The 25,743-nt window shown below is 38.9% G+C and overlaps 1 protein-coding gene and 1 long non-coding RNA gene across 4 annotated transcripts in view; both read right to left on the reverse strand.

Moving 5' to 3' along the window:
- LOC142952561 (kazrin-like) overlaps positions 1-25,743 on the reverse strand; it is a 112,780-nt gene that overhangs the window by 16,847 nt on the left and 70,190 nt on the right. For both annotated transcript variants that reach the window (XM_076094358.1, XM_076094351.1), the window contains exon 3: positions 1,386-1,577. In XM_076094358.1, the coding sequence (XP_075950473.1) occupies positions 1,386-1,577 (192 nt within the window). The remainder of the gene's footprint in view (positions 1-1,385; positions 1,578-25,743) is intronic.
- Positions 14,868-22,522, reverse strand: LOC142952595 (uncharacterized). Of its 2 annotated transcripts, none has more exons than XR_012954693.1 (9): positions 19,692-22,522; positions 18,690-18,777; positions 18,056-18,165; positions 17,934-17,974; positions 17,726-17,801; positions 17,516-17,629; positions 17,236-17,351; positions 16,536-16,722; positions 14,868-15,465 (listed from the first exon to the last, which is right to left on the reverse strand). It is a non-coding gene; the product is annotated as an uncharacterized LOC142952595 (long non-coding RNA). The 2 variants fall into 2 exon arrangements; XR_012954683.1 differs by having other exon boundaries at positions 17,516-17,632.

Consider the following 25,743-nt stretch of genomic DNA (forward strand, 5'->3'; position numbering starts at 1 on the left):
CAGCTCAAGTAGAAAGTCTTCATCAGAATATTACAAGTCAAGAATGAAGTCTACCGACCATTTCAACACATAACTTTTACTTTTGAAGTCTGTCTGGGTTTTTTTTCTCTAGGTAATTGAAATACAATTTAATATTTAAGGCGTGCAGAAATGCAATACTGTCTTGAATATGTCTCCTTGTACGGTTTAGGTGAAGCTAATGCAGACAAGATTTGTTTTTAAAATCACTTCTTCCCTCATCTTTAAATTAGCCTACAGCCGTGATACGGTGGAGCTTCTACAGTACAGTGCTGTACGTAGGCTACATCAGGTTATGTGGGCGGTGCAGAGTGGGAACAGAGCTGCGTGTTGTGCCTGCAGCTTGGAGCGGCATTTTTTTGAAAAATGAAAGCTCTCTTGAGCAGAAAACATGCTAATGGACCATAATGCATCTAATGGAGCGCATTAACCACGCTGTTACTCATGTTAACATTAAACATGTAAAAATGCACCGATTTCAAGCCTTAAGGAGCAAAAAGCAGCGGGTTTTCTCTGAGTGGCAAACTGAAAACAATCTTAAGCAGCTGGGAGCAAAATGGTGACAGAATGTTGTGAGCAGGAAGTTAGAATTGCTTCACTCTGCTTCGCATACTTCCAATGTTCACAGTCACGCCGAAAAGGGCAAATCCATCCACAACTACTTTTGTTGTGTTCATCAAATCTGAGTTTTAAGGTTGTTAATAAGCTCTTTCGCACATGTTAACTTTATAAGTAATGTTTTTATATTCTGTTTTTAGGTGTAAGTTTGACATCTAGGACAACGGATGAAAATGTATTTTCTAAACTCACTTTTAGATTTCCTTTTTTGTGTTGATCGATGAGAATTGTCCCAGACAAAGTAATAAAAACATTTACTACGTTGGATAACTTTAACAGACTTGATTTTATTTCAAAAAGTAGTAAATGTTTCCACATCTTCTCAAGTTAAATTAAAGCAAATGGCTTCCACAAGTTGGGAAAATCATGGGGAAAAAAAAGGTACATAAGCCTAACCCTTTTTTATTCACTATGGTTGTAATTAATCGTTTATTTTTCAGAAGATGTTTGGGACAATGAGAAAGCATGAAATGCAACAAAGTTCCCCATACAGCCAGAATCAAAGCAGGGATAATGCATTAGCTAACCCTAACTCTAATCCTCGAACGGTTTATCACTTCAAATACATAATTAATACATTTAATTATCAATTATTTTACCATTCAGGTACCACTGAAAACTGATAATATTATCCACTAATACTCCTGGCCTTCGATCTCTTGCAGCGTCATTATCCATATTCAATATTAATAATTAATTAGTGTTTTAAATAGCACACTCAGCTTCTTGTTCACTATGGAGGTCCTTACCTTGCAGAGCCTCCTTGGCTCGGTCCAGGTCCTGCTCCTTCTGGGCCAGCTGCACGCGGAGCTCGGTGGCGGAGAGCACGTCGGCCGAGCAGCCTCCCTGGGTCTCCTCCAGGTCCTTACTCAACATGTCCTTCATCTGCCGCAGCAGGTGCACCTCCTCCTGGAGCTGGGCCACCTCCTCACGCAGCAGGACTGCAACACACCAGAGACAAAACAGAGCTTTAGTAAGCCGACATCAAAACATGGCCCAGTACATTCGTCGTGTAAATGTGTGTGGTTTTGATTTTGCCAGACAACCATAGCAATCCAATCTCAATCTCACAGAGCTGCATTAGCTTTGGATAGCTACACCACCGCAGAGATGATTATGTGTGAAAATCGATTTAACATCTCCATAGGAGGTCATGGTTTCATTTGTAATTGAGACAACTACATCACATTGACAAAATGACTGCGGGTAAGCGTCACATGGGTAGGGTGGGGTCCAGTGGATGAGTAGAGACAAGTCTTTGATGTAATAATTAAGTTCATCTTTGCTGCTGCCTGTTGAAATGAAGTATAAATAAACAGAAGAGGCTCGTTTCACATTCATTGTCACAAAGACGCAAACAACAAAATGAAAACAGCAGCGGAGACAAATAGATTTTTCCTCACAATTTGAGTCACTGGAAATGTTTCAAAGTGCTTTCACAGAATCAGCATCAGAGAGGTTTAAAACAAGCCACAACAGACAAATGTCACACTTCAAGTTGTCAAACCTCCAAAAATAAATATTTAATCTGAAAATATATGACGTTTTTGCACATTGAATGAGTTTGTCTAGGTGGAGCATATGGGGAGTAATTCATATAAGGATGAGTGGAGCCATTCTACTCAATTCCACGCCCCCTCAGGGCAGGGGGTTGGAGGGGCGGGGTGAGGGAAACTGCTCAGCCCCATCTCGCATGGCTCCACTATCAAGTGCCTCGCATAAATTACACTTCACACTCTCACATCATCCCATATTACTGTCAGAAAAAAATAAAACCCATCAGAGATGAATGAGAGAACTGAGAAGAGGAGACTAAATATGCTAAAGCACAGTGAGAGGAACAGAAGAATACAGACTGCACTTTAGCTTTTCAGTAAAGTTAGTCAATTCATCTGCTTTGCATTCTGTGGAGCATCAGTGGAAATAACCCGATAAATTCGCCCTTATTGCCCATTTAATACTGCGTGGTGTCTTTCAATATTGTTACACCATCAGTGAACTTTACATTACCATCAAACAATGCCTGGCTATGACAGTCCAATGTTCTTAAAATGAACTATAGTTGAGACACTCTTTGTAAGGTTTTGTTATTTCATATCCCAGAGAGGGCAGTAAACTGAGAATGTCTCTGTATAGTGCAGCTAATTATTTGTGCATATGACCATTAAGTTTTGAATCTTGAATCTTGTGACGGGTCACACTGGAAACAACCTCTACAGTAACTCTGAACAGTAAAATAAAAAAGCTGAGGAGAGCATTGCATTTACCCACAGCAAGGACTTCTGATTTGTGGTCATGTTTTAAGTGTAAGTGTGTCAGTCAAAGAGGATGATTGTAGGTCCGAACCACAGACGGATTATTATTTATAAAAGAAAAGGCTTTTGTCTGTCATCTACAGGGAGTGTTTCTCTTATATCACAAACAAGGACTTAAGATATTGCACCTGAAGTAAAAAAGATCAGCTTCACAAAGGCAGTGTTTTTCTGTGTACTCCCTGAATGCATCAACTTTGACACATTTATTGTTTTTGTTTGTCGTTGACTGTCACCTGTGGGAGTGACACATGCATCTTTAATCTTGTGTTTCAGCCATGACACTAACAGTTCATTCCTCACTCCTCTTACACACTGCCTCCTGCACACCACATGGATCACTTTAGCTCTCGCCTTTCCTAAACTAAAATGAACCTTTAACCCCAGTTCCCTGCTTGTACGATGTGCACCTGCCTACCAGGGCTTTTGAGTCCTTTAATTTATGTTCACTGACTAAATGTAAGTGGCTGAGGATAAGAGCTGCCCGCTAAATAACGAAAATGAAATGTAAAAAGGGTTATTAGGAGAGGGGTCGAGAGAAAAACGTCTGCGAGTGGAGTGTCATTATACAGAGGTATACTTAATGGACCCGGTAATAGAACCACATTTTACGGAGCAACTCAAGCAGCAACACCCTTATTGGCAAACCAAGAACTGGCCCTCTCTGAAAACCACCGACCGCAAGACACAGTTCATCGGTGTTTAAAAATCCTATAATGGTCACAGACTCTAATTGATTATTTATTCATTTAGTTTGTATGTATCGATTGTGCAATGGCAGCAAAACGGGGAGTCATAAATAAAGAGCAAGGACACTGAAAGTGTGTGTTTAATCTTCTATAGCAAGCCATAAATACTGGCACACATTTATGGTTTGTATGACACTCCCTTATAGAATAAAGTTGCTTCTTTGATAAATAGGGCTACATGTTTACAAAAAAAATTGCAAATAAAGTCACCAGTACAAATTGAATGTAAAGTATAAAGACGTTGAAGCCTCCCAGAGTAAGTTGTAATAACCACAACGTCAACATAAAAAAAACATTTTACCCAGCGGTGAGATTGATCACCGTAGAAGGATAATGAACCAAACGGAATGGATTCACCGCTGCAACAAAGAGAGGAAACTAGACTCGTCATTGCAATCTGCTCAGGTGTGATTTTAAACAAAGTCACAGACAAGGAACATGGTAAATGAACCGTTCAAGGTCCCAACTAAAGCAAGAAAAATAGCATTTTGTTATCATGCAACATGATAACTTGCCCAGATAACATAAGACTCGCACTGACTTTGAGTGCAAAAAACCTAAAACGGGACACATTGCTCATTATCAGGCTCATATTTGTATTTGGGCTTTCTACTAAAATATACTTACAGGCTTAAAACACTTTAGATTTCGTATTCTGAATATACCTGAATATATCTGCTTGAAACGCTCTGTCTCCTTTAAGCCCCCCCTCGCGAAAAGCCCAGTCTGCTCTGATTGGCGTTCAAGAAACATATGGTGCACCTTTGCCTAGACGGGGCTTGATAAACTGACCAGGTTGTCTTATTTCACAGTTTGTGGGTTAGTAAGCACTCCAAATACCCAAATCTATGCGCACAAGCACTGAAAAAGTCTGTTTTTCATTTCCCCTCAAAGCTTTCATCATCATCATCCATCTTTCACTTACACCGTGAATTACCTCCTATTTTAATGTGTTAGGGCATTGTATTTAGTACTTTGAATTACGTGTATTAAATATTATATGTTATAAATCAATACACTCGCCTTACTGAATTTTATGCCTGTCAATGGCCAATTGACTTTTCCATTACATTAGTTTGTCAGACGTTTGTCCAAAGCGATCACATTCAACCTCTACAGGAGAGCATCAGAAGGTGTCCTCACATTATACGTGCATCGCTTACGAACAAACAACTAAGAGCGTGATCAATCCTACGGCACTTAGAGGACTAGACTGAGGTGTCGACGTGTACGTGATATAATGACATATATGTTAACCCAGGAAGTGTAATAGCGCCACAAAACTACCAGGAAAAACACATTATTTATACTATTTTTACATGCACACTGGTGCATACTGTACAGGTTGTGAGATGTAGACAATACGCAGCAGACAAATATATAAATTGGTGGTCTACAGGGAAAACAGTTTGCAGCCAGATGGTTAAATTTGTTCACTTTGCCAGCAAGAGGACCCGCAACATCTATGACAGGAAATGCAAGATGAACTGCCATTAGTTGGGAGCGTGAAGGGGGAACAGATATGTTATTGTCTCCTCCAGCTTTGGGAGGGAGGGGGCTGAAGACAGCCACCTATTTTTCAACGTCCGCATCGTCTCCAGGTTAGTGAGAAGCATGCATAGCAGCTCCGCATTACAAATGACAGTCAAGAGTGGGAGCCTCCTGATAAGTGCAATCTCCCCTGCAGGACTCCAGCTCATTCCCACAGAGACTCCTCCCTGCAACGTCTGCCATCGTTTGTGAGGCTTATAACTTAGCATACTTATGTACTGTATATGCAAATTAACAGAATAATCGTATTACTTGTCTAAGGTATTACATTTTGTCTCACGCACACATACACACACACATACTGTACATATAGTGTCAATAAACACACATGTTCTTGCTAATTGTCTCTAGTACGAGTTAAGCCAATGCGGAAGTGTCTTAAACTTGCATTCTCTCTACTGGCCAGCAGGGGGCGACTCCTCTGGTTGCAAAAAGAAGTACGATTGTATGGAAGTCTATGCGGGCAGACAGCTTGGTGAGTTTAATTTAGTTTTATAAGAATGTATGGAATGACTTATACAACGACTTCGAGCCGACTGCCTGCATACATAGCTGATTGTTTTTGAGTTTGAATGAAGTGTGTTTTATGAAGCCTTACAGCCCGTTAGTGTCTACAAGGAGGGTTAGCCCATTGTAGGTTGTGTCCACTGCTGGACATTCGTATTAAACATGGACTGTGGATAATTTCTTAAATAAAGGTTTCAGTGAATTTTTAAATAGAATGAAACCCTGAAAGGAAAATAATTGAAATTTGCTTTTTAGATTATATTCATTAAATCATTTCACTACAACAAACAAATGTTACATATTTCACCGAAGGCTGTTTTCAGCTCCACTCCCGCTCAACTATGAACACAAGCCTTCTGGCCGTGATAACTTCTCTTTCAAAACAGAAAAAAAAGACAAATATAAAAAGAGATGTTTCTGTCAGCGTGTAGGACACACAACATTTGACAACACAGGGTTGTGTTTTAGTTTTCAGAGGTGTGACTCTGTTGCCATCACAACCTCTGCACTGGCAGGTATGAGAGGATGTATCAGGGTTGGATGTTTGCCGACTCTCTGCTGTAAGCTCAGCCTTCAACACCACCTGTTCCCCACTGGCTGACAGCACGTTTTCTGCTCCTAAATGACAGCTTCACATATGTCTGACAGTTTAAGATTTAATTCATACGACACATCCAGTATTACAGTTTGAGCTATATTTTTGTAGCCCTCTTTTTGGGGAATTTCTTGCCATTATGTCTAATTATCTAAATCAGTTCATCTGGAGAAGAGCCTCTTATTGCACACTAACACTGTGAGGACAAACTACTACAGTAAAGGAGGTTGAAGTTGAATCAGGATGTCACACTGTAACCTGTAATGAGGGTTTAAAACTGCAATTTATTTTGGCCACTTGGGGGCAGTGAAAACAAGCGCCACCTTTGAAGTTGATATGGCAAACTTTACAAACAGTTCCTCATTTACACATCTAACAGTTATGGGGAAACATGATAATATCCACTGTCTTTTCGCTCTGTTTTGGTCCCGATCAACTCCTGAGGGTAAAACCTGAGGGTAAAACCTGGCTCTACAGATGTTTACCAGTTAGCCACTAACCGTGTCTTTCTGTCGTTTGGTGCCGAGCAAGTACAGTACAGTCAGGTTTTTAGTTTTTTTTTGCTGAAAATAGCTGCCTCCTGTCACCGAAGATGACAGTATGAGAGCAGCGAGCCAACACAGTAGTTACCAGCAGCTAAAGAGGTAGTTAAAACTCACTGTAAAGCTCCGTGTAGCTGAGGGGAGCTGCAGAGTCGGGTGAAAGGTTCATCACAACGAGCAAAATAAAGCTGTTTACAATAAAATGAAGCAAATACGCCATGATGAGATAAAGAAACAATCAATAAAGAGAAGAAATACATCAAAAAAAATGTCTTACATTGCAGCATTGCCTGAAATAAAACTGGTGTTTGCATTTTCTGCTCCAAACATCCAGAAATACACAAAATTGTGAACAGGGAGTGTCTTTAAATAGTACAGGCTTAATGTGTTTCTCCAACTGAAGTCTTATGCAACTGTGAAGTGCCACAGGGACTAAACTGAGGCTAATGACGACGGATCTTTGTCTCCGACTCGATTGGCAAAAAGAATATGTGCATTCATTGACCCTCCCTCCATTTCTGCCTCCGTTCCGTTCCAATTCCCTAAACGGGAACGCCAGTTATTATGATTCATCGAAACAGTAAATAAAATCTCCATCCCCGGCCACTGATGTAAATGACAGCTTAAATGTGAAAGCATTTGCATAATAGCGGCCATGCATCAGCTGACATGCAGTTGGTACAATGAAATATGAATCTGATCAGTGTCATTTCCTATTTGTATGATTTAAGCAAAATGGCTGAAACTGTCTTCCTCAATAATCCTGCAGCCTTCGTGTAACTGCTTCGGTATGTTAGAGTCATAAAACCGTTCCAAAATACCAGCACTATTCTGGTTACCCCAAATCTGTCATCTCCTGGACTTTAATGGTGCAGAAAACAGATTAAACATTTGAGGAGAAAACGTGCCTGTTTTTCAAAGATTTGGACTTCCTGCTACTGTGTGTGAACCTATTGACTACAAATCTGCTATTTGTCTTCAAATCTGCTATTTTTCTGGGTCCACAAAGAATATTCAGACATCGTAATCTGTCTATCTCTTACCATAGTAACACTTCATGGGCTCTCTCTGTCTGTCTTTGTCTATGTGTCACTCTCAGCAGCCGCACAATAACAAATGTGAATTATTCGAAGTCGAGGTAGCGAACGGGAAACAAAACAACTCATTCTACCTCATCTACAAGAAAAAACATGGAGAGAGGTCTTCAGCAATTTGTTTCAATTAGGCAGGGTTTAATCAGGTCGGGCTTTAATCAGGCTTTCATGTCAGCTATTTCTGGCATCGCTTCCTGCTGTCCCGAGACAAAGACAAGCATTCACACGTCATTGGAATATCCAAGAAGATGCTGACAACACAAACAGCCCTCACTCATGTGAGTTAATCGTTCGCTACATCAGAATTTATTCCACGAAGGCGTTTCCCTAATCCATTAAGCGCATCAACAAAGGCAAAATCCACCTCAAATTAACGTAAAAAACGTTTTTTTTTGCCTGTAATTGCAAAAGTCTTTATGCATTTTACAGGTTTTTATAATGCCATACTTCAAAATTTGCATCAAAATATGTGAATGGAAACATGGCTAATGTCCTGTACAGTTCATCCCTCTTCCAGCTCCTCCTTTCCCACTTCGACGACGACAGCAGGACTCAGAAACCAAAGTTTCAAAAGGTCTAGCAATGTGTCAGAGAGACCAGTGGCCACGCGGCAGCTGGAATTGGACTCGGCTGAAACGGGATTGGAGGTTGAAATTTGTTAGGGAATGACAGTAAGTGTCTAGAGAAGGGACATTTTTAGATTGGTTCTCCATCTTCAGAGTGAGTGGGAGGGAAAGACGGGGTGGGGCTCAATTTTTGCCAGTTACTGGAGACAAAATCAATTAACGGGCCTATTGTTCCCACACAATTCTTATTCAGCCAGCTTGCAGAGGGAGGACATACAGCACAGGCCACAGTATAGAGCAGATAATGGCTGATACTATATGATGGGTGCATATACTGTATGCAGGCTTCTTAAACAATAATATAAATAATAGAGCAGACACACATTATGTGTTGTTATACTGCAATATAATAACCCATCTGACAAAATCAACACATCATGAGACAGAAGACAAAGTCCAGCTACAGTGCAACATAATCAATTCCTTCACACATACATCCTCATGAAGAACGTTGCTTTTAATTGACAGGGCAATGCTGTAAAGAAGTGCAGCATTAGCTGGTTTACGACATCATTTGTCCAGCAAAGATGAATGAGTCTATGTGGAATGCGGAGCATTTTGTACCACGGATGTTCAGGACAAAGGAGCAACCCAAATCAGGAATGTGTGAAATAAAAAAGGGAAAGAAAGAGCAGTCGGGGTCAAGAATTTGAGCAGCAAGTGCTTTCATGACGGGAGGATACAGCCCACATCCTCTTGTTTGTTTTGGACTTGGCAACTGAGCCATGGCCCTGCTTGAATTCAAACTGATTCTCTTTTAAAGCACACTGGAGATGCCACGTTGGGTTAAAAGCTTTAACCTTGCCGGCACTCCTTTTGAATATATTTAGGAATAAATAAATCCTTGATTTGAGAACGCTCAGGTACGGAAGCCCTCAGATACAAGTGAGAAAAACATTCCTAGTGATCCATTTTCTAAGTCTAAACTAAAATGTTTGTTCTCTCCAGTGTTTATGACTTAAGAACAGGTGAGACAAATGTTTTGCCAGGATAATCTTTCTAAGTTCCTCACCTCTTGTCCTCATCTGTGAAACGGGTGGAGAAAAAAAAAAGTGTGGCCAGGTGTTTGTTGTTGTAATATCCATTTCAGCCACAAGAGGCTGAAGTGCACCACGACCCCATGTTCTGAATAAGACTAAAAGCATTCATGTTTTACAGCTGAGTTTTAATTGTTCCATGCACTCTAAACACACGGCATATTGTGTGTTAGCAAGTTATGTCAATTTAAACTCACCTGGACGAAAACATGAATGCTTTTAGTCTTATTTAGAACACGGGGTAGTGGTGCACTTCAGCCTCTTGTGGCCGAAACGAGTATTACAACAACAACCACGAACACTAACCACTAAAAATGATCCTAAAAATCAACAAAGAAATTCACCAGACAAAACATTTGTCATCTGTTTTCATGGATGAAAGTGAAAGAAAGTAAGTAACTAAGAAAATCATAAATAAAGACTTGAATAAAATAAGCACTGGAATATTGTACTGCATAATTATATCAATATGAATTGTATTTATCTGTAAAATAATATTCCCTTTTCACTCCCTACATGCACATGCTTATCTACGACTCGGCTATCTGTGTGACAGAGAAAAGAGCAACAGAGCCAGCACTACCAGCTAGACTCCTATAAAATGACAATCCATGAGAATCAGCTGTGTTACTTAATAGGAAACTACATGCAAGACAGCCTCCAGGCTAATGCACCCGCTCTGACACGGTTCTATTTCCATGTAATGATTAAATCCTGCAGGAAGCACAATGAATTTCATGGATTTATCCACAATCTTCAATGTTAGAAAATTGACCCAGGGAGGTATTTGACATGCTGTGCACTCAATGGTGTTGTGGGCCTTTACAGACGTACATTATATTTCAAGAGCGTTACCTTTCAATCTTAAGACTTATTACATTTTCTGTCTTATTTAAACTCAGCAGAAATACTCAGAATGGTAAGACATTTTCATTCATGTGAAACATTCTGCTACACTCACACACACACACACACACACACACACTCGGATAGGTATGTGCACACACCCACACATTACTGAATGCATGATACTGATTAATGTTTGCCCTTTGCAGACATGTATGCAAACAGCAGCCATTATCTGACCTTTATATTCCTAAGGGAGTCTGTTTGTGTCCTCAGGACAAACAAAAAAAACCTCACTGGACAAACTGAATTGCAAATGATGATGCACTTTTCAACTTTTCTACTTTGGCTGCAACTTATACTGTCGGGAGATTTGGCCTCCTAAAAGTACCACAGCAGTGAATTAACCATTTAGCAAATGATGGTGCTGTGTTTGACTGCATCTTTTTAGTTCCACTGATTTCCACACCAGCTAATTTGTTTGTCAATTTACTTCAGGTAATCAGCACTTAGACTGCATTACCACACAACTGTAACACCTGCAAAGATAAATGCAGACGCACTGTGCCAACAGTGATGAACTACACAACTCAAGCTAGTTTCAAGGAATCTGCTTATTGATTTTCATACAGTACAGAAATGTATGGAAACCAAGACTTCCCTGGATTGGTGTTCCCCAAAAAACTCTCTAGAATGCATTTAAAAACTGTCGGCATTAAGAAATAAACATGATGAGTAGATGAAAGGCAAACGCACTGATGTGGTTCTTTTAATTGGGTTGCAACTGGCTGCCTCTGATTTGAGCTATTTAATATTATTTTAGTGTTAAAGACAAAGAGGGAGTGATCGACGACAAGGGTACAAATGAGGTGTTCAAAAAAGAAAATCAGCCAGAGGGGCAGCAATTGTGTGCACACCTTCACATCAGATCCTGAACACCTCATTCAGGGCAGATTGCCAAAACGTATTTCATAGAGTCTTTCATCTTGGATGAGATGCAGTAGTCATTAATACAAGTCAGAGTGTGTCTTGTCTCCGTCTCGCACACACGCACACACTCATCTTTATGGACCATTGATAGCAAATTCATCAGTGGCTCATGACGGTACTAACGCCTAAGCGCTGACTGATGAAGGCAGCCGGCAGTGTCTGCTCTGTCTGGGAGTGCTTTGCTCTGGATTAGCTAGTCAATTCTCATGAGCAGAACAATCTCCCTGCGTCGCCTGAGGAGATGACAGGGTCACGCCTGATGAAAACGGGGGGAAAAAAAGGAAGAAAAAAAACACACCTTGCCTTGGGGCACTCCATCACAGAAATCACACTCTAATATTCCCTATTAACGGAGACAGTGATGAAGAGGTATTGGTATTCAGGATAACACATACAGGGATGGATTGCTTGAATTGATGAGCACACCAGTGTCAAGGCAAGCATGTCACTGAAGCTCTTAACATGCCAGCGAATGTTTGGGATGAAAATGACCCGAGGAGCTTCCATGACTGAAAGCTTAAATTGTTTGTTTGGTCTGACATGGCATCCAAAACTAAATATTCAATTAACAATCATATAAAACAAAGAAAAGCTGCAAATCTGGACCCCCGGTACCAGCGAAGAATTTTTTTTATACAAAATACAACCTGAAGTCCACAGAACTCGAGGCCGTCACCGTTAATTCCCATCAAAGACATTTAAATGACGATGTCACTCCCTGCATGACTCCCTCCCTTCCAGCCAGTCAGTGTCCATCAAGTAGTCGACGCTCTAACATCACAGAATCTGACATCCACATGCTGGCAATCCTATTTCATGCTTCAGGTCCTTGGAGTAATGGGGGCTGAACTTGTGCTAGAGGGGGGTTAGAACAGAGCTCGGCAGTGAGCGAAAGAACTTATCAGAGAGAAAGATAAGAACCGTAAACTCAGACGCATTCCACCACGATCTTAAAACCCTCTAGCGTGTCTTTGGGTAGTATCAGCCACACTGGCCAGAACCTGCATGGCTGTTCACAGAATGACAAACCTGCAAACAGAGTTCCAGTATGTATAAGTATACCTGATTATAATAATTATAATAATATAATTGACAGTAATCCGTCAAAACAAAGTCCTTTTCCCATCTATGATGTGAAAACCACAAACGGTGAGATTACTGTCGTTCTCAGGCTTCAGACGGACCGATAATCTGGACAGGATTTTGAATTTCTTCGTCACAGAGATTAGCAGTAGAGTTTCCATGAAACTGGAGGACGTGCTGTTCAGGTCATGAGGGACAGACTGGTTGAATTTAGGATAAGATAGCTGATACAATGACGGATGGATAAAGCCATTCAAACACAACTGCGGGAGTCAGAGACTGCAAATGAGCCAAACACTGCAGCCCTTCTACAGAAGTGATAATGAGGCTGCAGGCTGGCAACTATTCTCCTTCGTGATCTTCTTAGTAGGTCCATGTGATTTATCACCCTCTAGTATTTTGTATTAGCACTCATTCAGGTGGCAAATAAATGCTGCAAAAATACACACAGAGCCAATTCTAGGATACTGTAATTGCAGAAATATGCACCATTAGCCTATTGGGGGGGGGGGGGGGGGGGGGATAACTAATTATGTGTGCATTGCTCTCTGAGTTGGTACGCTAATAATTGGAGCTTTACTTTGGTTTTTCCTCCATATAGAAGCTACAGTTTGAGCTTTTCTCCTGGACAGCTTTACACCAAACATGATGAGAATGTTAATTGGTTGCAACAGGCCAGGAAATAATTGCTGCTGGTTATGCTTGATGAGCTGTGCGGGTTAGAACACGCCATTCATTCAGCCACGATACGAAATAGCATCTTTGTGAATACACAAGCTGTCAACATTTAGCCTGTAACATCCACTTTCCCCGGCATTTCCTCGTGCTCCCAGTTTATTGTTACACGGTGTTAACATCGCGCTATTATGTTTATCTCATTTCCCCCGGGTGTTGCTATTGAACATATTGCAAACAAAATGAACACTTATTTTCAGAGATTAGTCTGGTTGTGCATGAGTGGGAGTCAAGTAGACAACAAAGCAACAATATCTGATGCGTTTGGAGCAACAAACGAGCTCTGTTTTGAGGAGAGTTCTCTGCGAGAAGACCAGGCAAGACCAGCCAATCGCTGCACAGAAACCTTATTCAGATTCAACTGCATTATCTTATGGAGGTGGATGAATGAATTAGCTGAGACAGGTAGCTGAGAGGTGTTTGGATGTGTGTGCGCACATGTGTGACAAAGCAGGCGTGTGTGTGTATGTGTGTGTATCTGCGTTGGTGTGCATATAGTAGTTGAGAAATGAGCTTTGGTGCCGAAGGCTAACAGTGCTGTTATTTATAGTCCGGGCCAAATGGGAGGGCAGACACCGTGTCACCATGGATACTTCATCAAACGGTGGAGTCCACACCTACAGAGTCTATGTACCTGAATGAGGTGGCTCCTATACCGCTGTGACTGAGACCCTGCACTGTAAAAAAAATTCTGTGTAATATACGGTAAATTACCGGCAGCTGTGGTTGCCAGAACTTCACCGTAAAAAATAAAGTGAGAATGTATAATACATCACGGTATATCTTTTTTGCAACCGTAGATTTCACAGTTGAGAACAGTTTTTTGTTTACGGTAAATTACTATAAAAAACAGAGATTTCATAAACCTGTTTAAGGTAATATGCAATTTAACGGTAAATTACCGGCAGCTGTGGTTGCCAGAACTTCACCGTAAAAAATAAAGTGAGAATGTATAATACATCACGGTATATATTTTTTGCAACCGTAGATTTCACAGTTGAGAACTGTTTTTGGTTTACGGTAAATTACTATAAAAAACAAGAGATTTCATAAACCTGTTTACGGTAATATGCAATTTAACGGTAAATTACCGGCAGCTGTGGTTGCCAGAAATTCACCGTAAAAAATAAAGTGAGAATGTATAATACATCACGGTATATATTTTTTGCAACCGTAGATTTCACAGTTGAGAACTGTTTTTGGTTTACGGTAAATTACTATAAAAAATAAGAGATTTCATAAACCTGTTTACGGTAATATGCAATTTAACGGTAAATTACTGGCAGCTGTGGTTGCCAGAACTTCACCGTAAAAAATGAAGTGAGAATGTATAATACATCACGGTATATTATTTTTGCAACCGTAGATTTCACAGTTGAGAACTGTTTTTTGTTTACGGTAAATTACTATAAAAAAAACAGATTTCATAAACCTGTTTACGGTAATTTGCTTTAGAAATAACAGCCATGTTATAAACGTGTTTACGGTAAATAACCTTATAAACAGCAACTATATTGTGAAGCTAATTACAGTTTTTCTCAGTAAAAAACACAGTACAACTGTATGATACATTACGGCATTTTATTGAAAAATGCAACTTAACGGTAAATTACCGGCAGCTGTGGTTGCCAGAACTTTACCGTAAAAAATATAGTGACAATGTATAAGACATCACGGTACAAAAATACGGTACAACATAGAACGTAATACAATTGGTTGGCATAGATTTCAGTCAACTTCTGATTATTGTAAATTACAAAGGAAATATCAAATAAAGCAGATTGTAAATCAAGGTACAGACCATCATTGATATACCTTAAGAAACTAACATTCTCTGTGAAAAACAGGTTGAACTGATACAATATCTTGTACAATATACTCACAAAGCAGTGTTGAGATCTTGAAGAAACAGCATGTGTCCATATATATATGAAGGATAACCATGAATAAACATGAAAGGATTAGCCACTTGCCCTGAGTTGATCAAGAGTAATGAGTCACTGAGTCCAGACTTGACTGAAGAGGGCACTCAACATGGTATAGCGTCTCACATGGACATGAAGTTCAGGAAGCTGGAACATGAAGCGTGTATTTTCACCAGTTCTGCTTGAGGACTCGTATGTTGACCATCAGGTATTCACTGTGGACTGGAATGATCCTCTCTGCACCCAAAAACAGAAACAAAGGCAAAGTTAGATTGATGCAGTGCTTCAACATGATGCCTACAGAAACATTTACTGCCTTCTGCTGTTAAACTGAGCTCCAATGACCTAGAAGAAACCAGCACTTTATACTTAATAAAAAATAATAGTGTCACAGATTATTTTATTTTTTTTAAATATCAATAACGTTTATTTGTAAATTTTGAGTTGTTTGTTTATTATTCTCACTTTAACAGATAAAAATAAACAAGTGAGATGGGAACATTTTTCATTTAGTTGCATAATAATTGTGCACACATATATATTCTCCTAAGAAAGCCAAAACCTCACTTTTACTTTATTAAATATTCAGGTTTGAGGTTTATAACATTTTGGATTGACCGAGAGCTCTGTAGTTGTTCAATACAATTAATACTCAAAAATACAACTTGCCTTTTAATTGTGCACACAGTGTAAAGACAATCATCATGTTTGATACAACCAGGGTATCTGCACATCTTATTAATTCCATCAATTCTACATTTTTTGTTTTAATTTTTTTAATTCAATGACTTTTAAGACCTTTTAAATATCTCTAAAATCAATTACATTACTGTTGCAAAATAAATAGAGAAACTAGAATACAGTAAGCTGTATCCTGTTGTTGAGTTGTATTGCATTTGAATAACTGAGCTATTCAGTGTACAATAGCTAATATAACTGCCTTCTCGTTAACAAAAATCAAACTGTATGGCGGAGACCCAGTTCAATAGGAAACAATGACCCCCAGCATTTACCATCAAATAAACATAAGAGTGCACTGTAGGGCCCACTTGGGTGCAAAGACACAGGTGCAAACCCCTTTTGGGTGGATTTTGGAAAGATAGTACACAGAATTAATGACATTTTACTGCTACGTGAAACGTAATGTAAGGGGGATATCAGTTCAGAGCACTAAAAAACAAATAGTACTAATACAAAACTATATTCCAGTGGTTTCATCTATGTTTGCATGAAGCGGTTGGCTCAGACCGTGCACCTGAGGATGATTGATTGAGTGAAGTTTGAGTTGCACCTATCGCACTGCTTACCTCTAATTAGCCTTGACAAGACTGGTGTCTGAGTCATTGGGTCCAGACTTGACTGAAGACAGGTGGGACAGAGTCTCATACAGACAGGGTATGCTGTTCAGGAAACTGGAACTTTAGGCAGGTGTTGTCATAATTTCTGCTTGAAGACTCACAAGTCAATCTGGTGTTCGCTGTGGGCTAGCATGATCTTCCAGCCAGAAAAAAAGACAACATAGAAAACATTAACAATACTAACAATAATAATAACAGTAACATCACCAATAATATAACTTTATATAGCACTTACACAGTTGCAAAATGGTTCTCATACTTCACACAAAAAACAATCAAACTATAAAAACACAAAACATTAAAGAGGGTAAAACAGAACAAACTTACCAAAGGGTAAACAAAGAGTAGGGTTAAAGATTTCATAAAACGGTCAAGCTACAAATATGATTCATGAATAAGAAATAGCCATAATACGTATGGTATGTCAATAAAGTCAAAATAAATTCACAGTATGTCAAAAAAGGTTATTCTGGCAAGAAGTTAAAATCACATTGGATCATGAAATGCCTAGTTTTATGCAGTACTTAACATCAACAATACATGCATACACTGTTTGAACATGAAATGGCTAAACAGTGCTTACAAAAATAGAAGACCCTAAAGCCTTCTCTTGTTAAATGAACATACATTGAACTTTACAACAACTTACCTCTGTTTATCCTTGACAACACTTGTATGTATCCGATCATAAGGTTACACTAGTAGGACAGCAAAGAGGGTGATGAGGTCCATCTGAAGTACAACCGCTGGTAGTCGTAATCACACCTGAAAGAAAGAATAAAGAGAAAAAAGACAAGGGGTGGACATACATCCTCTTAAGTGAAAGATGAAATCATGTCAAGCATCAACTTTTACTCTTTTCAATGCAAAGGTTGCAAATTAAAATGAAATGGCTAAATTCACACTCAAAAATAAAAACAGTGCCTCACCTGGTTTAGCCCGTACCACATATTGTTATCGCAGCAACAAAGGTTTGATTCCCGTTGGGCCATGTGTTGCAGATCATCCCCTCTCACTCCACTGTGGTCCCTGTCTCTCTACTTCTGCTGTCCAATAAAACACGAATGACAAAAAAATCATCTTTAAAAGTAAAAAAAACAACTGCTTGCTTTGGGCATTTAAATGGATTAAAATCCCACCGTTTTCCTGGTTGTCATAAAAGCCAGCAAGTTGTTCCCATCCAAGTCCACAACCACTAGAGTTTGAATGCAATGTCTGAAAGGTGGCAGGAGCAAATTAATTCAATGTTGCAAGATTAGAGTAAATTGTCTTAATTATCTGCACAAACTGCTCTTGTACCAATTAAAATGTTCAGATATTTGTTAGATATGTGTACAATTTACTTACTTTAAAGGAGATTCTTCTTAGCAATGCCACCTGCCTTCGACCTAGAAGTTTCACAAAAGCACTGGAACAAATTGTCTTTCTTTTGACAGACATTCAAGTATTTCAAAGAATTGAATACTGACTTGAACTTTACTCCTTCCACATCTGGTTTATCTTGGGTCTGGAGGCGATCAACAGCAGAGTTGTAGCTGTCAATGGTGCGCTCTGCTCCGCACAGATTTGGATCGTCACCCTGAAATTCAGATCGGATTATTAGGCAGTACCTACAGAAATATTGCGAGTGACTGAAATTTTCAGTGAAGGCACCAATGCCATGAGAGCCCAAATTATGTCCTGCAATGCAATATAAGGTTATTTTGACTACTGTTTCATCTGATACTACGATCCCGTTCTCCTCCAAATCCTTCAAGTCTGTTAGTAATTCAGAGAACACAAATGTTTTGAAATCTTTCTCTCTACACAATAAAACAAGTGACATGTGGTTTGTGTCAGACCTTACATGAACTGGCAAATTATCATCAGATACATAGACAGCTAATATTTTATGTATTGTCTTTGCAGAGCCTAAAGGGTTAAAGTCTCTTTCACAGGCACATAATATGAAAACATATCAGTCCTGTTCTCATCTCGTCCTAAAAACATTTTCTTAGGCTCCACATAGTTGAACCCTTTTTTGAAAGACTGAGCTCTTGAGTATGCTGTCCTCATTGGCCCTCTATGACATGCAGAGAAAAGATCAAATTCTCAAAGACTCACAAACTTTGCTGATGTCCTCATCTGATATTGGTGTGTCATTTTTAAACAGTGAAGTTAGTTTGGTCCAAGCAGGTAGTAGAAACTGTCCCTGCAATTTCAAGTAGAATAAACAGAGAAAAAGATCACTGAAGTTTTCAGAAATATCCATATCACCTTTATCTGTGCTGGTCTCTATAACATTTTCTGAGTCATGCAGGTGAGGGCCACAGTCATGTGATTCAGTTGGAACAGCTGATGACTGAGGAGAAGCAGATTCTCTGTACATGTCACTAATACTGCTGTCTGCTATTTGTGTCTCCGTGGCATGTGGGCAGTAAATGAAGATCTGACCGTGAAAACATTTGACCATCCACTCACTTTAATAATTAGCTACTTTGTGTCTGGACATGTGCTTTCAAATAACGCCATAGCCATTTATGAGCGGTAACGTTAACAGACATGGCGCACTTATGAGCGGTAACGTTAACAGACATAGCACATTTATGAGCAGTAACGTTAACAGACAGTTTATAAGCGGTAACGTTAACAGACAGTTTATAAGCGGTAAAGTTAACAGCCGTCCCAACAGTAACGTTAGCTTAGCTGTAACGTTAGCTGATAGGTTACCATTATGCCTCTGGTAGAAATGAGCCTTATAGCTCCATATCTAACAAAGGTCTGCTTGCAACCAGCTTCAACGCACTTAAATAAACAACGTGGTTCATCACTATGAAGTTTGCAATGAAGCACATAACCCCTCGATGTTTTAGCTTTAACTGACTTGCCACAGAAATGACAACTAAACATTTTCCTAGCAAACCTTTGGTAAAGTAAGCTAGCTAATGTTTAACACAGAAACCCATAACCCATGTTACATCCACGAAAAGTAAACTCTCAACTCATTTAGATAGCTAAGTGAACTTACTATTAACGTTGAATGACTCGTTTTTGCAAGGGCGACACAAAACTGCAGAAAACAAAGCCTCAAATTCAAATGTAACGTTAGCTAGCTGACATGCTTACCTTCAGAAGAAGTGTTGTGTTTCCAGGAGTCAGGCCGTTGATCATCAGTAACGTGCTGCCTGAGCGCGCAGAAAAGGCGCTGAAATGAGTTCAAAAGTTCAGCCTCCAACCGTTGCTTTTTTTAAATTGTTGTGTAGGTCTGATCACTGCCGCCTCCGTCCGTCCGTCCCTCTCTCTCTCTCTCTCACTCTCTCTCTCTCTCTCTGTCTGTCTGTCTCTCTGTGTTCCCACCACATTTGGTCAGGTTATTCACTGAGACAGGCACCTGTTGGTCTTAAAGTGTCATGAGGGAATCGCTAAACAGTGAAACAGTATGATCATATAGGGTGCACTGCACACACATTAGGAATAGATGTCACAGGGTGCCTTGAAACTGTCGCGAGATCTGCACCTGCAAGCACCTGCAATGTTACAAAATACTAACCAACAGAGATCAAAAGAGAGGTGGGGGATGGGGTGAGGGGTGAGATGCAACTTATGCTCTGCAAAAAAGGATTACAAAACAAGGAAAACGTATGGAAGGTTACTCTCTACTGCTTTGAATAAGCAGACTAGTTTGCATCTAGCACTTATTGTTTTGTTTGTTGGTTAAATATTAGTTCTGACTGTTGAAACTGACAATGTCTTTCAAAAATTACAGTGTTGGCCTTCAAATTTATCTTATGGTATATTTACATTATTAGCACAATGGTTCGTACATTTAACCGTGACAAAATGTATTTCTTTTTACTAATAGTACCTGCAAAAACTGCAGTGTTATATTTTATATATTATAGTGTATTTACAAAAACAGCACAATGGTTAGTGCATTTAACCTTGACAAAATGTCTTTTTTACAAATAATGAATGCAAGCAACATTGATCGGGCCCTCGCACCTTCACGCACGTCGAGGGTACTAGCAGGACTCTAGTTGCCGCGGCCGTGCTTTCTGTGACCATGAGACACTGCGTGCACGAGTTAGACAATATTTCCTGCGTGTACCAGTGGCGTAGCAAGATCATTTTGCCAGGTCTTAAGCCTCGAATGTTTTGAGTTCAGCTCTGAATACAATCATAAATGTAAGCCTGTAATGATCGACAAAAAAACAAATGTTTTTTGAATGCGCTTCAGTGTTTGTAACATAAAAGACTGTCAAAGTAAATGCAGGTGTCCAAACCGACTGTTTGTTTGTGGTGCAGCTAGCTCTGACAATCACTGCTGAGTGACTCAAAGCGGAAAGAGTCGAGGAGAAATGGCAGAATGTATAGTTCCATGTGGAAAAAAACAAACCGAAAGGTGATCCCATGTGGTCTAATCTATATCATGAATTAGGTTAACGTGACTTCAGACGGGGCTGCTCCGTAGGTCTGCTAACGTCGCTGGACACGCTGCTCGCTAATCGCTCCAATAACAGCTGCTTCCTCTGCAGAAATGCAGACTTTAACTGAACAACAGCTGCTAGTAAAGACAACGTGGGTGTTTATGTCATCGTTTCTAAACGTATGCGTTTACGACTGTCCACAAGAAGAGGTAACTCTGGAGTTTTCAAACAAGTCTACAACATATTAAAAAAGCAGGGCTCTGACATCTTTAGAAGTAAAAGTTGGTCTGATCTCACCAAGAGTACAACAGGGTGTACGCCTTAAGGACGTGTACACCATGCTGAGGTCTGAGTGTCATACAGGCAAAAATCTTTTCTAGATAATCTAGAGGAATTCTGTTCAGGTGACCTCATTGTAGGCCTAGTCCACAATGTGTGTCCAGAATCTGTGGGTTCTGGGACCCATATTTGAGAGATTATGGCCATTCTTGCATATGTCAAAAAATCCACTCAGGGAATAAGGCATCAATTAAGCCCTTTGGGGCTGTTTTTGGGGACCTTAACTTGCAGCTACGAAGTCCAGATTATAGGTAGGTAATGGTGACGAGCCCCTCTTTGAAGGAGAAAAGGAGTCAAATCTCTACCCTGATTTAGAGTATAAAAAGTTAGAGAAAAGACTGGTGAAAACTGGTGCCATCTGGTTCGAATCATCTCTGTTGGGTGCATTTGAAAACACTTGTAAATGGCTTATTGTCCTAATATTCACATATGATGGACAAAAGAGGACCCTCTTAAAGGCTCAATTGGATTCAAGTCATTAGCATGCTGCTAACAGAAGTTAGCTTTCCCAAGGGTCTGCAGAGATCTTGCTTTAGATCCTGCATTACGTTATCACAGGGGAATGATTAATACAAAATTCAGGCAGTTTCAACCTTTCACTAAGATTTAATGGCCCGTTTCTCACTTGCCAAAAAAAGCCGAAAAATAAGGCTATATGCCTCAATTTTGACCTTTGGGGCTGTGTTTGGGTACCTTAACTTGCAGCTACGACCGTAAAATTTGGGGGAATTCATATTCACTAGCCCCTCTTTAAACAGGAAAAGGATTCAAATTTCTACTTTGATTTAAAGTGTAAAAATTGAGAGAAAAGACTGGTGAAGGCCATTTCGGATCATAAGTACCATTGGGTTAGAATCCTTTCTGTTGGGTGAAATAAACAGTCAATTTTCAACTTTTCGCACCATTTAATCTGTGGGAAAAGGTGGAATGACTGTGAAAGTTTCAGGGTCCTAGCCCATTGTTTTCTATGGGTATGTAGGCCGAATTGGGTAAAAAATCCATAGTTCACTATGGGAAAAGTGTTTGGAATTACCAATTGATTTTCATACCACTTGATCTCTGGCCAAAGGTCGATTGACTGTGAAAATTTCAGGGTCCTAGCCCATTGTTTCCTATGGGTAATTAGGCCGAATTAGGTCAAAAATCCATAGTTCACTATGGGAAAAGTGTTTGGAATTACCGATTGATTTTCATACCACTTGATCTCTGGCCAAAGGTCGATTGACTGTGAAAATTTCAGGGTCCTAGCCCATTGTTTCCTATGGGTAATTAGGCCGAATTAGGTCAAAAAGCCATAGTTCACTATGGGAAAAGTGTTTGGAATTTCCCATTGATTTTCATCCCACTTAATGAATGGGCAGAGGTCGATTGACTGTGAAAATTTCAGCCTCCTAGTCCATTGTTTTCTGGGCGTATTTAGGCCGAATATGGTCAAAAATCCATAGTTCACTACGCAAAAAGTGTTTGGAATTTTCCATTGATTTTCAAACCACTTAATGAATGGGCAAAGTTCGAATTCATCCACCCCCGTCGCCTTGCCAGCAAGGAGCTTTTTGAATACCTTAGCGGCCTCCACCAGGGATATGGGTAATAGATAATATTTGCAGAAGTTGCAGAGTTGGCTGTTAGCTATATTATGGTGTATATCTGTAATTAGTACAATGGTCCGTACATTTAACAGTAAACAAATATATTTTTTTAAAGTAATTAATGCAAAAATCACGGTATGGATTTTTGTTCATATTACGGTGTATTTCCTTTACCAGTACAATGTTTAGTACCTTTAACAGTGACAAACTGAATATTTTACGAATAATAAATGCAAAAAATACGGGGCTGGCTGTTGAATGTATGATGCGTTTTACCTCCATTGGCAGTGCAATGGTCCGAACATTTAACAGTAACCAAATGTATTTTTAAAAAGTAATCAATGCAAAAATCACGGTATGGATTTTTGTTCATATTATGGTGTATTTCCGTTACCAGTACAATGTTTAGTACATTTAACAGTGACAAACTGATGTTTTTACAAATAATAAATGCAAAAAATACGGGGCTGGCTGTTGAATATATGATGCGTTTTACCTCCATTGGCAGCGCAATGGTCCGTACATTTTACAGTAACCAAATGTATGTTTTAAAAGTAATAAATGCAAAAATCACGGTATGGATGTTTGTTCATATTACGGTGTATTACCGTTACCAGTACAATGTTTAGTACATTTAACAGTGACAAACTGATTTTTTTACGAATAATAAATGCAAAAAGTACGGGGCTGGCTGTTGACTGTATGATGCGTTTTACCTCCATTGGCAGAGCAATGGTCCGTACATTTAACATTAACCAAATGTATTTTTAAAAAGTAATGAATGCAAAAATTACGGTATGGATTTTTCTTTCATATTACGGTGTATTTCCGTTATCAGTACAATGTTTAGTACATTTAACAGTGACAAAATGTATTTTATACGAATAATAAATGCAAAACATACGAGGCTGCCTGTTTAATGTATAATGCGTCATATCTCCATTGGCAGCACAGTGGTCCGTACATTTAACAGTAACCAAATGTATTTTTTAAAAGAAATAAATGCAAAAATTACGGTATGGATTTTTCTTTCATATTACGGTGTATTTCCGTTACCAGTACAATGTTTAGTACATTTAACAGTGACAAACTGATGTTTTTACAAATAATAAATGCAAAAAATACGGGGCTGGCTGTTGAATATATGATGCGTTTTACCTCCATTGGCAGCACAATGGGCCGTACATTTAACAGTAACCAAATGTATGTTTTAAAAGTAATAAATGCAAAAATCACGGTATGGATGTTTGTTCATATTACGGTGTATTACCGTTACCAGTACAATGTTTAGTACATTTAACAGTGACAAACTGATTTTTTTACGAATAATAAATGCGAAAAATACGGGGCTGGCTGTTGACTGTATGATGCGTTTTACCTCCATTGGCAGAGCAATGGTCCGTACATTTAACATTAACCAAATGTATTTTTAAAAAGTAATAAATGCAAAAATTACGGTATGGATTTTTCTTTCATATTACGGTGTATTTCCGTTATCAGTACAATGTTTAGTACATTTAACAGTGACAAAATGTATTTTATACGAATAATAAATGCAAAACATACGAGGCTGCCTGTTTAATGTATAATGCGTCATATCTCCATTGGCAGCACAGTGGTCCGTACATTTAACAGTAACCAAATGTATTTTTTAAAAGAAATAAATGCAAAAATTACGGTATGGATTTTTCTTTCATATTACGGTGTATTTCCGTTACCAGTACAATGTTTAGTACATTTAACAGTGACAAACTGATGTTTTTACAAATAATAAATGCAAAAAATACGGGGCTGGCTGTTGACTGTATGATGCGTTTTACCTCCATTGGCAGAGCAATGGTCCGTACATTTAACATTAACCAAATGTATTTTTAAAAAGTAATAAATGCAAAAATTACGGTATGGATTTTTCTTTCATATTACGGTGTATTTCCGTTATCAGTACAATGTTTAGTACATTTAACAGTGACAAAATGTATTTTATACGAATAATAAATGCAAAACATACGAGGCTGCCTGTTTAATGTATAATGCGTCATATCTCCATTGGCAGCACAGTGGTCCGTACATTTAACAGTAACCAAATGTATTTTTTAAAAGAAATAAATGCAAAAATTACGGTATGGATTTTTCTTTCATATTACGGTGTATTTCCGTTACCAGTACAATGTTTAGTACATTTAACAGTGACAAACTGATGTTTTTACAAATAATAAATGCAAAAAATACGGGGCTGGCTGTTGAATATATGATGCGTTTTACCTCCATTGGCAGCACAATGGGCCGTACATTTAACTGTAACCAAATGTATGTTTTAAAAGTAATAAATGCAAAAATCACGGTATGGATGTTTGTTCATATTACGGTGTATTACCGTTACCAGTACAATGTTTAGTACATTTAACAGTGACAAACTGATTTTTTTACGAATAATAAATGCAAAAAATACGGGGCTGGCTGTTGACTGTATGATGCGTTTTACCTCCATTGGCAGAGCAATGGTCCGTACATTTAACATTAACCAAATGTATTTTTAAAAAGTAATAAATGCAAAAATTACGGTATGGATTTTTCTTTCATATTACGGTGTATTTCCGTTATCAGTACAATGTTTAGTACATTTAACAGTGACAAAATGTATTTTATACAAGAAATACATGCACAAATTATTGTTTTGGCTGATATATAGATTTACGGTGTTTCACTGTCAGATAAACTGAATATAACCGATTTACAATTTACGGTCTCTTACTGTTGTGATTTAACAGTTTTTCACTGTAAAATTCACTGACTTTTCTTACAGTGTGCACTCTGTCAAATCAA

This window comes from Anarhichas minor, unplaced genomic scaffold (assembly GCF_050575085.1).
Source record: "Anarhichas minor isolate MPS153535 unplaced genomic scaffold, ASM5057508v1 ptg000003l, whole genome shotgun sequence".
In the NCBI taxonomy this organism is placed as follows: domain Eukaryota; kingdom Metazoa; phylum Chordata; class Actinopteri; order Perciformes; family Anarhichadidae; genus Anarhichas; species Anarhichas minor.